This window comes from Theropithecus gelada, chromosome 19 (genome assembly GCF_003255815.1).
Source record: "Theropithecus gelada isolate Dixy chromosome 19, Tgel_1.0, whole genome shotgun sequence".
Lineage (NCBI taxonomy): Eukaryota > Metazoa > Chordata > Mammalia > Primates > Cercopithecidae > Theropithecus > Theropithecus gelada.
In genome coordinates this window covers 46,636,287-46,647,558 of record NC_037687.1, presented here as the reverse complement: position 1 = coordinate 46,647,558, position 11,272 = coordinate 46,636,287, and the positions used below count along the sequence as shown (strand labels likewise).

Here is an 11,272-nt window from a genome sequence, read left to right as displayed (position 1 = left end):
CTTAAGAAGGCTGTCTCCTTCCACAGCATTTTTCAGGGGCCAAGGTGTGTCCTAGCCTCCCACTCTGCCTTCTGCCCCAGCACGTGGAAATCATTAGTTGGAGCCAAGTGTCTCACAAGCTTTCCCTGTTTACCTTTCACAACTCCATGACATGCTACTTGGTTTGCATACATTTTGCATAAAAGGAAACTGAAGCTCAGAGAAACTGACAGACTCAGTGCGGGGCCACCCAGTCAGCAAGAGGCAAGGCCAGGATTTGGTTTGATGCCAGGATGGCAAGGCCCTCTTCCCACAGGCCATCCTCATCATGGGATGGGAGAAACAGGAAACGCCTCCTTGTCACCCATGAACAGATTGCTTTGCTCCAGAAACCAACTGAGCACACACCTAGAGTGTGCACCGTGTCAGGGTGCCCGGGCTTCACTTATGTGTCCAGTACGAGACTGAAGGCCCGCTGTGAGCCAGGGTTCTGCAGCCTTCAGCTCCATGCCCAATGGTCCTGGCTCCAGGCATAGCACTTGCGATGCTGAGTGAGGCATATATTTCAGCATGACAGACCTCAGTGCCTTCAAATTGTTCCGGAATAAATCCTTTGTCCTGTGGCCTCCTGGGCTAAGGCCAATTAAACAGCTGCCAGGTAGGGTTTAGTCCTTATAAATTAGTGGGAATGTGGCCACATGAATTTTAAATATCAGATTAAAATCAAATTAGTGGGAAAATTTGGAACAAATTGCCTTCAAGTACAGTGAATGAGTCTATTTTTAAAACACTGCCGCACCAGGCAAAAGAGTGAAGCAAACACACATTTCCTAACAGCGAGCAGACACCGTGCTAGGAGTGATCTGTCATGCTTAGTCACGGTAATTGCTCTAGCAAAACTCAGGAATCAAATAAAACGTGTTTGCAAATTGTAAATCGCTCAAGGAGGCTACTTCAGACGGGTCCTAACCTGATGCTGAAGGTCACGGCGGCTCCCTTTGGAGCAGACACCCAGCCCTGACGCCCCCTTGACCCATCCCCACCCCCTTTCTCTGAGCAGGGGTTGAGCCGGCTGAGACCATTGCCCAACATGTGCACGGGAAAGGCCGCTGTAAATCAGCCACATTTCCGCATCTGCGGGAGGGCATGGCATTCTTGGGGGGTGCTGGGGGAGGGTGCTGTGCTTGGCTGGAGGGAGGTGAAGGACTCTCCGAGGCCTCCATGGCCGAGGCAGGGAAGAGATGGCGGCAGTGGATCAGGGAAGAAAGGCTGTGTTTCTGGGGAAAGGTTGGGCTGCCATTTGGCTGAAGAAAAGATCTTCAGATCCAAGAGGGCTTGGGACAGGCGGTGAAGGCTCCCTCAAGCTCCGTCAGGGTCCCTGAGTGACATGCCCTGGCTCTAGGCCACCACATTTTGTCCCCAGGGTCCCCACCCTCAGGCTGTAGTCCCTAAATAACAACCTTGCCAGTCGTTCTAGAGCGGAGATAAGAGACACGAAGCCCTGAAATAGCTTTTAAAGCAGAAATGTGGTCGTTCTTGTTCCCCCATGCTCACCTGCGGCTCCTGCAGCTTGGGGACAGACAGGGCTGCTTCTCCCCTACCCTGTCCCCTCTTCTGGAAATCTCACCTCCTCCCCACACAGTCTCCTGCAGAGCGTGACTGTCTCTCTGGGGCCTGGCCAGACCTCTGATTCTGGTGATAAACTAATCACATGAAGGCAGGGAAGATTATCTAGGATCAGATGGGTTACCTTTCTTAGGATTCTTGCATGTCAAAAGTAACTTCAGGGGCCGGGTGCCGTGGCTCATGCCTGTAATCCCAGTGCTTTGGGAGGCCGAGGAGAGAGGATCACTTGAGTCTAGGAGTTCCAGACCAGCCTGGGCAACAAAGTGAAACCCCATTTCTACAAAAATATTTGAAAATTAGCACCTGACGTAGTGGTGTGTGCCTATAGTCCCAGCTACTTGACCTCCTTGAGTCCAGGAGGTGGAGGTTGTACTCCAGCCTGGGCGATAGAGAGAGACCCTGACTCAAAAAAAACCAGAACAGGCCAGCCATGGTGGCTCACACCCGTAATCCCAACATTCTGGGAGGCCCAGGGGGGTAGATCACCTGAAGTTAGGAGTTCGAGATCAGCCTGGCCAACATGGTGAAACCCTTGTCTCTACTAAAAATACAAAAAGTAGCTAGGTATGGTGGCATGTGCCTGTAATCCCGGCTACTTGGGAGGCCGAGGCAGGAGAATCGCTTGAACCCAGGAGGTGGAGGTTGCAGTGAGCTGAGAATGCGCTATTGCACTCCAGCTTGGCGACAACAGTGAAATCCCATCCCCAAAAAAAAAAAAAAAAAAAAAGAACAAAACAAAACAAACAAAAAAACAAAGCCAGGCGTGATGGCTCACGCCTGTAATCCCAGCACTTTGGGAGGCCGAGGTAGGCAGATCACTAGAGGTCAGGAGTTCGAGGCCAGCCTGGCCAACATGGTGAAACCCCATCACCACTAAAAATAAAAAAAAATTAAAGAAAATAAAAATAAAAATTTAGCCAAGCGTGGTGGTGCATGCTTGTAATCCCAGCTACTTAAGAAGCTGAGGCAGGAGAATCACATGAACCTAGGAAGCGGAAGTTGCAGTGAGCCGAAATTGTGCCACTGCACTCCAGCCTGGGCAACAGAGTAAGACTTTGTCAAACAAAACAGAACAACAAAGTAACTGTAGAAGCTACAACTCAGTGCGCCACCATGGGAGAGCCTTATTTATTGTGCTCTTGCGTTGCCTCCAACAATGGTGCGGCTTGCTTGGTGGACCTCGGGCCAACCCAGTGGACCCTTGGATAGAAAGGAGAGGGTGAGGGTGTCTTGTAAAGAAGGAGAGAGATCCTTGCATTCAAACACGTATGTTCAAGACCTGCATAGCCAGACACTGAAAGTCTGCTGCGGCCAAGTTCACAGGAGGCCAAGACAGGCAGGAAGGACCCCAGGAGTGGTCATTTGATTTGGCTTTCCGAGCTAGTGTGACTTTGGGGAGAAGAGTTTCCAGGGAGGATAAAGGTGGAGGATGAGGTCGAGGGGACAGTGAGGATGAGTGTCAGCAAATGGCTCTCTGGCTATGCGACAATCCACAAAGGATGTATCTTAAACAAGCTAGTTTCCCACCCCAGCTTGATGGCTGCAGGAGAACTATGTCTTTAAGTCGGGCAAGACTGCAGACAAGTCTGAAAAACGGGACTGCTGTAGAAAAGTCTCACTTCTTGATTCTGCCTAGAAAAGGCTTTGAATTCGTAGAGGATTCTTTGCCTGTCGCCCTGGTCCAGCCTCTTCGGGGCCCCTCGAGGCAGCCAGGCAGTGTGAACCCTGTGCCCCACTGCCCCAGCAATCATGCTGGCTTTCGAGAGCTCAGCTGATCTTGCCCGAGGTATCTACCACTTTGCATTCAGTTTTCTTCTTACTTTTGAGACAGGGTCTTGCTCTGTTGTCCAGGCTGGAGTGCCATGGTGTGATCATAGCTCACTGCAGCCTCCAACTTCTATGCTCAACCGATCCTCCCTCTTCAGCCCCCCGAGTAGCTGAGACTACAAGCATGTGCCACCACACTTGCATAATATTTTTGGAGACACAGGGTCTCACTATGTTGCCCAGACTGGTCTTGAACTCCTGGACTCAAGCAATCCTCCCACCTCAGTCTCTCAAAGTGCTGGAATTACAGGTATGAGCCACTGTACCCAGCCTTTGCATTCTAAGGGGAGTTTCTGGGGTTCAGGCCCACTGGGGTTCCCTAACACTGTCTTCTGCTATTGTCGAGCACAGGCAGCGGATGTGGGCACAGCAAATGGAGAGAAAGGGTGTCTATGCCAGCCAAACCCGGAGAGGCCTGTTCCTAGTGGGTGGGGCCAGAAGGCTAGAAAAATAATAAATAAAAACAAACCGAAGGGAAGCAAAGCTCTTGGGTGCCAGAATGGGGCTGGCCAGGGCTGCAGCTGTCTGAGTAATGGGTTCCACATTTGTCTGGCTCGGTCTGCAGCCACCAGGATCCAGGGTGCACTGTGGGCCTTGCAAGGGCTGGAGGGGACAGCCCAGCTGCAGCTGGACCTAGCATATCCTTACAGCGGCCCCATCGCCGGCCGTCACAACAGGGCGGAGATGTTGCTGCGAGCTTCCACTTCGGCACCCCAGCTTCCCTCCCTCCACAGCCCCACCCCTGCCTGGGGCTCCTGGGTTCCCCCCGGCCAACACAGATTGTTCATGTTATTAATGCCGTTTTCCCAGAGATTCCATCTGGCTTTTTAATTGCTCTGGGATGGGGCTAGGATGCTTTGATAGTGAATTGATATCTTTCCTGGGCCTCAGCTTACGTCAAACGCTCCATCCGCAGAGAGGGGCGTGGGGGAGGGGGAGGGGTGGGGCTGTCGAGGGAGAAGGGATAGCAAGAGTCTTTCACAGAACCGAGAAAGCTTTCAAAGGTGCTGGTGGGTTAATTTTATCTAAAGAAAGGAAAAAGAGGCCGGGCAGGGTGGCTCATGCTTGTAATCCCAGCACTTTGGGAGGCTGAGGAGGGAAGATTGCTTGAGGCCGGGAATTCTGAACCAGCCTGGGAAACACAGTGAGACCCCTATCCCTACAAAAAAATAAAATTAATCCCAGCAGCTACTTAAAGGCTGAGTAGGAGGCTGAGGCAGGAGGATTGTGTGAGTTCAGGAGTTTGAGGTTGCGGGAGTGGTGACTGCACCACTGTATACCATCCTGGGTGACAGAGTGAGACCCTGTCTCAAAAAAAAAAATAAATAAATAAAAAAAAAAAGGAACAGAAAAGCCTTTCCATCCTCACTAGTATAGGAAAGAAACAGCTGGAATATCAACACCGTCTAGGCAAGGACTCTGCCCCGTGGCTGGAGAAGGCCTGTGGGTGCCTTGGAGGCCCCTCTCAGCTAAACAAAGTCGGGGGTTTCTGCTCTCCCTTGACCTTCCCCATGAGGGGCCCCTTCCCCTCCTGTGAGACCAGCAGCTCCTGGAGGAGGCCTGGCAGGTTCCTGTCTGGGAAGGAGCGGGTGGGAGAGCTGGGAGGGGCAGACACTCCTCACCAGGCCCAGTGGCTCATCGCAGGTGTCAGGGCCAAACCCCACGTTCACAGATTCCCAGGAGATCCAGGAGATAAGAGTAATATCCGTGACAGCACTAAGCCATCAGGAAGCATCTGGCAGCAGAGGAGATGCCTCCCTCCCTTCTACCCTTGCCCTTTCCTTGAAGGCCAGCTAACCCTGAACAGCGCTGTCATGGGACAGAGGGTTCAGGAGTGGCACAGCAAGGTGGGGGCGAGGTCCCTGCAGTCTGGTGCTACCTGTCAAGGGGAGATCAGGGCAAAGGAGAAGCATCCAGACGCATCCAGGTGGCCAGAAGGAGGCCACCCTCCCTAGGTGTTTCATCAAAGCTGCTGCCTCCAGAAAGCCCTCCCTTGTGGACCCCGTTCACACTCTGAGCTCCCCTTCATTGCACTTGGCACCCTTAAACCACAGCTTGGGGCCTCAAGGGTGTGAGCTCCCTGAGAGCCAGAGCAGAGTCTGCTTGGTCCCAGCCCAGCGCCCCGTCTTTGGTGCAGGCCCTGGCATACAGTAGACATCCGATAAGTACTTGAGGTGTGTTCAGTGCTGGGCTCTTGGAGTGGTTCTTCCTGAAGGCCGCAGTCAGGAGGGGAACTGTGAGGAACCCTGCAGGAAGCAGCGGGTGGCAAAGGGCGACTCTATTCCCAGGAGGCCCCTACGGCTGGGCACGGGGTACGTGCTGGGCAAGTTCACCCCATGCCGCCCAAAGGGCCCTCCTCCCCTCTACTTTGGCCCACCCTGGGGACCTCGCCCCCCTCATCCCTTTCCTGGGGCTGGATGGGATTGGATCCGTCTTGGCCCTAACAAAGCACACCCTGGAACTCAGGACCAGGAGGACTCGGGGTAGGAGGGATCCCTTCCGGAGCCGACAGCTTTGAAAGAGGAAAGCCCTAGCGGGCTGGCACAGCACAGAGGAGGGGAAGGAGTGAGGGCAGGAGGGTCGCCCCACCCCCTCCCGTCCTAGGACCTGTTCTGGGGGGGAAAGGGGGAAGCCAGGGATCAGCCCCCTCAAACAAGAAAAACTGGAATTAGCACGGAACTCAGAGGGTTTGCTGGGGCTTAGCAAGCTGTGGCCTGCCCCAGGCCTCTGGGCACGCGGTGGGGCTCTGCCTCCTCTGTTCCCAGGGTGGCAGGGCAGGCGCCGCCTACTCACTGGGCTCGTGGCCTCTCCTCTGCCAAGGGCGGCCGTGGGTGAGGAGGCGGCCAGACACAGGACAGAGCAGGGGGCCGGAAGGGGTGCCAGCTAACCACGCAGGCAGGTAAAGCTGAACTTCCAGAGTGTAAAAGGAACGTGTAATTTCTCGAAAATGCCCCAGCCCGCATTGGCACGCACAGTAAGCCACTCAGTGAACATTCTCTCGGTGCAGAGTTTAAAAAAAAAAAAAAAAGCGCAATTTGTCTTTTACCCTCCAAGAGGATAAAATTTGCAAAGCACCATCAGCCTCCTGGGCCTCTTCCTCCCAGGCCGTGTGAGTTCAGGGATAAGGGCTGCCCTCCCTTGTTTAGCTGTCACTGCTGCTAAGGGGGTGCTGGAGTGCCTGACCCTACAGGGTGCTCATTGGAGTTGGGGGCACGCCAGCACTCAGTCCCCTGCTGGGTACAGGATGAATGCAGTGGGGAGTGTGGATGCTGGGGCGGTTCTTGAATAGCCAGTGTGGGGGGCAGGACCAGACCCCTGTTGCAGGCCTGCCTCGGCCGCCTTTCCTGTGAGGGCTGGGGCTGGGCAGGTGTGGAGGGCTGGATGGAGGGGTCTTTCTCTTCAGGCTGCCTTTGGGCCTCGCAGGGGTAGGGTATAGCCACATGGTCTAGGGAAAGAGGAGAGGGTTGGAGGGTCCTACCACTGGAGGCCTTTTCCTGCTGGCTGAGGGTCCTGGTGGAAGCTGGAGCTGCGGTGGGTGTGAGTGAGGCTGCCGGGGCTGGAGCTGTAGGTGATTTGGAAGGAAGTCTGGACAAAGGGCTCCCTGAGCCTAGGCCTGCTGAGCCTGGCCTGCCCCTCAGGCAGAGGACTCCCTCTCCTCCCAGGGGCAGATAAGACCTTGCCAAAGCCTCAGCCCCGTAACCTCTTCGAAGGCCCCCTCTCCTGACCCCGAGACTGCCTTCAGGCTCTGGACACTCTCCGTTTGGAGCCTTGTCCTCTGCTATTTATTTGTGTTGCCTGGGGGAAGTAAGTCACCCCCTTAGGGTAAAGAGGGGCTGGGGGTGGATGGAGAGCTCATGAAAGTCAGGATTGCCGCCAGGGAAAATGCTGTATTATTTACAAATGTGGCCTGGCCCACAGACAACCTTGGAAGTAGTTTCTTTCTGGTTTTAAAAAGACACCGACATTGACTTTCGATATGTTTATATTATAGATATAATACATAAAACATCTAGGGTGAGACTCTACGTTCTCCCCAAAAGAAGAGAACCAAGCCGTCTTTCCCTGCTCCCAGCCCCAGTGATGTGTTGGCCAGAGGCCACCTCCCTTCCCGACCAGGAGCCAGGGCCTCTGGGGGACAAGCCTTGTGGGCAGCCCAGGCCGCCGAGGGGCCGGGGAAAGCTGAGGGCAAAGGAGAACTCCCCTCACCTCATTGGTCCCCCAGGATCAAAAGTAATCCCAAAACCAAAAGGAAAGAGAGTCTCAGACCCTTCCCCCAGCTGCCGACGGAGAGTCTCATTTTGGCAAGTATCCGAGCAAAACCAAAACAAAACAAAAACCAAATAAAATGGTGGTTTAGCAGAGACGCGCACATTCACATTGCACAAGGCACTGCTGGGGCACAGAGGCCAGATACAAGTGTTGATATCGGCTGATAAAGCAAAATATTTGGAAAGCTTGTCATAACTCCCGTCCCTCTGGGATGGACTGATCGTGCTTCGTGTTCCTAGGCAATGCTGAAGGCATACAGTACAAACAAGGCTGAGGGTCCCAGTGGCCCTTCACTCCCCAAGCCCGCCCACGGCCAGATCTCTAGGTCTCCATCTCCCACCACGGGTATGCATCCTCAGAGCTGACTCAAGACCTAGCTTTCTGGTCTAACTCGTGGTGGGGGCTCCCACTGGTCACCTGGTGACTCCCATCTCAGTGAGTTCCGCCCCAAGGGAAAGCCCAGCCTATAGCAGGCTGGGGTGGGGTGTGTGCGGAGGGAGCTGGGAGAGGCGTGGAACTAGACCCTCCACCTTCATGTAGAACTAGGGGAACAACCTTAGGTTTCAAGCCCCAAGTCCCTATGTTTCCCCCCATTTCTAAGGACAGGCTCCGAGGAGCGGCTGGGGCCGGTTGGCTTGTCGGGATCTCAGCCCCCTGAGCCCTCCTCCTGCCAGGGGCCTGCTCCCCTCCTTCTCTCATGGGGGCCTGCTGCAGCCTCGGGAAGGAGGCAGGAAACCTCCAAATAAAATGACAAGGCACGATTTGCTCCCCCTACTCGGTAGGCATCGGAGCGGTGAGTTTGCATTTCCAAGGCACAAGGTTATCCTTAATACTAAAGTTGCCGGGCTCCCAGCTCAGCCCCAAGAATTCTCCCCTCCTCGCAGGGAGAAGTCACCGCCTGGCCCCCTCATCTCAGACGCACCAAGTCCGGCGCAGAAGAAGGGAGGGGACAAGCGGAGCTGGCCAGGCTTTCGGGAGGCACCGGAATCTCCTAGTCCTGGCTCGCATGGCTCGGGCAAGCCTCGAGATCCGGCGCCCCCAAACCACCCCTGGGTCCCCGTCGGAGGCTGGCCCAGGGCGGTCCCGCAGCCGCGCGCCTCACGCGCAGTTGCCCATGGCCTTGACCAAGGAGCTCTCTGGCAGCTGGCGGAAGATGCCCCGCAGCGTGTCCAGTTCGCGGCTCAGCTGTTCCACCCGCTTGCGCAGGCGGTCATTGTCACTGGTCAGCTCCAGCACCTTCTGCTGCGTCTCCACGTTGCGCTGCTTGGCCTTGTCGCGGCTCTTGCGCACCGCGATGTTGTTGCGCTCGCGCCGCACCCGGTACTCGTTGCTGTTCTTGTCCACCGACTTCTTGGCCTTGCCCGCGCCTCCGCCGCCACTCGCGCGGAGGTCGGGGTGCGCGGCGCCCAGCCCCTTGAGCGTGCCGCCGGGGCCCGGCAGGCCGGCGGCGCCGAGCGCGGGCGCGGGGTGCGGGCTGGGCACGGGCGTGGGTGGCGGCGTAGGGTGACCGGGCTGCAGGTGCATGGTGGTCTGGCCGCAGTGCGCTATCTGGAACTGCAGGTGCGGGGCGGCCAGGTGCGCTGGCGGCGGGTGCGGGTGCGAGGGCGGCGGCGGCGGTGGCGGCTGGTAAGGGAAGAGGCCGGCCAGCGCCAGCTGCTTGGCTTCATCCTCCTCGCGGGGCTCCTGCTTGATCACCAGCGGCCGCAGCGCCGGCGCCCCGACGCGCTCGTACAGGGGCTCCAGCCTGCCGTCCAGGTAGCCGGCGGCCGCGCAGCCGTAGCCGGGCGGGGGCCCGTGCGCTCCCCCGGGCATGACGGCGCCCCCGGGGCCCGCGGGCGCGCCCGGGTAGTCAAAGTCGCCGCCGCCGCCGCCGCCCGCGGGGCCCGCGGCCGCCTTGGCCTTCTCCTGCTGCCGGCTGTGCTGGAACAGGTCGGCCAGGAACTCGTCGTTGAAGGCGGCCGGGTCGATGTAGGCGCTGATGTCGATGGACGTCTCGTGCTCGCAGATGCCGCCCAGCGGCTCCGGGGCTGCAGGTGGGGCGGGAGGCTGCGCGGGGCCCGCGCCGCGGGGAAAGCCGAAGGCGGCGCTGCTGGGCGCGTGCTGGGGGCTCTGCAGGTGGCTGCTCATCGGGGGCCGCGGCTCCGCCTCGTAGAAGTCGGCCGACTCCATGGGGGAGCTAGAGTTCTCCCGGCATGGCGAGCCTCGGCGGCCTCCAGCCTGCGCGGGGCGTCGCCGCCGCCCACCCGGAGACCCTGCTCGCCCGCGCCCGCGCAGCTCCGGGTCGCGAATGGCCCGGCCCGCGCCGGCCCAGCTTTTATACCCGGCGGCCGCGTCGCCCCCTAGAGTCCGAGGCGGCCTCTGTCCTCGGGCGGCGGCGGCGCGGCGCCCGCTGGGTCCTAGCGCGCTGCCGGGATGGAGCGGCGAACGAGCGGGGCCCAGCGCTGCGCTCCCCAGGCAGGCCGCGGCGCAACGCCCACCGCCTCCTGCGCGACCAGCAGAGCCGCGGCGCTCGCTCCAAGCTCCGCCCCCGGCCCAGCTGTCGCCCCTGCGCCCTCGTGGTTGGTGGCGGGGGCCCCCTCCTCCTGCCTCCCCTAGGCACCCATATTCAGCCACGGCTGGGAGCCCAGGAGTATCCCGAGGCTGCATGGGGTAGGGGTGGGTGGCGGAGGGCGAGTCTTGGTCTTGAGCTGCTGTGGCTCGGACACTCTCTCAAAGCCAGAACCAGGCCTGTCCGGGACCCGCGTCCCTGGGAGGCTGCGGCGCAGAGCGGCGGGGCGGGCAGGGGCCGGTGGGGGGCCGTTTGGGACGCGCGGAGAGGCCCTGAGCGCAGTGGCTCTGCGTCTCCTAGCTCTGATCTCCAGGCTACCCCTGTGATTCCGCGCAGAGGCACCTCTCGGAGGACGGCGGAATCCCACGGGCGGCGCCGCGCGGGGCGCTAGGACCCCGCGGGGAGCGGAGGCGGCCTCGGCCCGGGAGCCTGGCGGACCTGGCCGGTCGATCCGCCCGGGCTGGAAAACTTTCTTTATAATTACTTCTCCAGGCCGGAGCGCGCGACTTGCTAGGCGCGCGGGACAGGCGTTGTTACCCAGCGTGGAGTCGCCGATTTTTTTTCCTGAGGGACGGGCGGTCTCCAGGAATAGCCGAGCTGGACGCCGGGGCGAGCATGGGGAGGGGCGCACCGAGGGAGGAGACAAACTTGACTCTGGGGCCGGGATCCCGAGGCGGGGGCCGCAGTCCGCGAGGCCCGAAGCCACCGCTTCCTCCCCCCACCCCCCATTCAGGTGGGCGCCAACGGCGGGAGCGAGGGTGTCCAGGTCGCCGGGGCCGCCAGGTCCGAGCACCCACGGGAAGAGCTCTGCCCGGTGGTTCGCCGGGCGCTGTGGTCCCCGGGATCCTGGGGACCGAGGCGGCCGGGCCCTGGGGCCCCTTGAGTGTGGCACGCTAACGCTCTCACCGCGGCGGGGGAAGGAGCTTGCTACCGAGAACCCCAGCCACGTGCGTCCCTCGCATTCTTTACCGCGGCCGGGGTGGGGGCTGCGGACTGTCAGCTGGGCCCAGATGGGGTCTTGGG

General features: G+C 59.0%; 1 protein-coding gene across 2 annotated transcripts; it reads right to left on the bottom strand.

The window, feature by feature from the left end:
* Positions 1-272: 272 nt before the first annotated feature.
* Positions 273-10,014, bottom strand: CEBPA (CCAAT enhancer binding protein alpha). Of its 2 annotated transcripts, XR_003116954.1 has the most exons (2): positions 8,518-9,984; positions 273-283 (listed from the first exon to the last, which is right to left on the bottom strand). XR_003116954.1 is itself a non-coding variant. In XM_025369060.1 (1 exon), the coding sequence occupies exon 1, from the start codon at positions 9,868-9,870 to the stop codon at positions 8,800-8,802; it is 1,071 nt and encodes a 356-aa protein (XP_025224845.1). In that variant the 5' UTR covers positions 9,871-10,014; the 3' UTR covers positions 7,397-8,799. The 2 variants fall into 2 exon arrangements, 1 of the variants encoding a protein (XP_025224845.1); XM_025369060.1 differs by lacking the exon at positions 273-283 and having other exon boundaries at positions 7,397-10,014.
* Between the last annotated feature and the right edge of the window lie 1,258 nt (positions 10,015-11,272).

Bases quoted from the DNA above. Each gene is read 5' to 3' on its own strand.
- CEBPA (XM_025369060.1), bottom strand. From the start codon at position 9,870: ATGGAGTCGGCCGACTTCTACGAGGCGGAGCCGCGGCCCCCGATGAGC.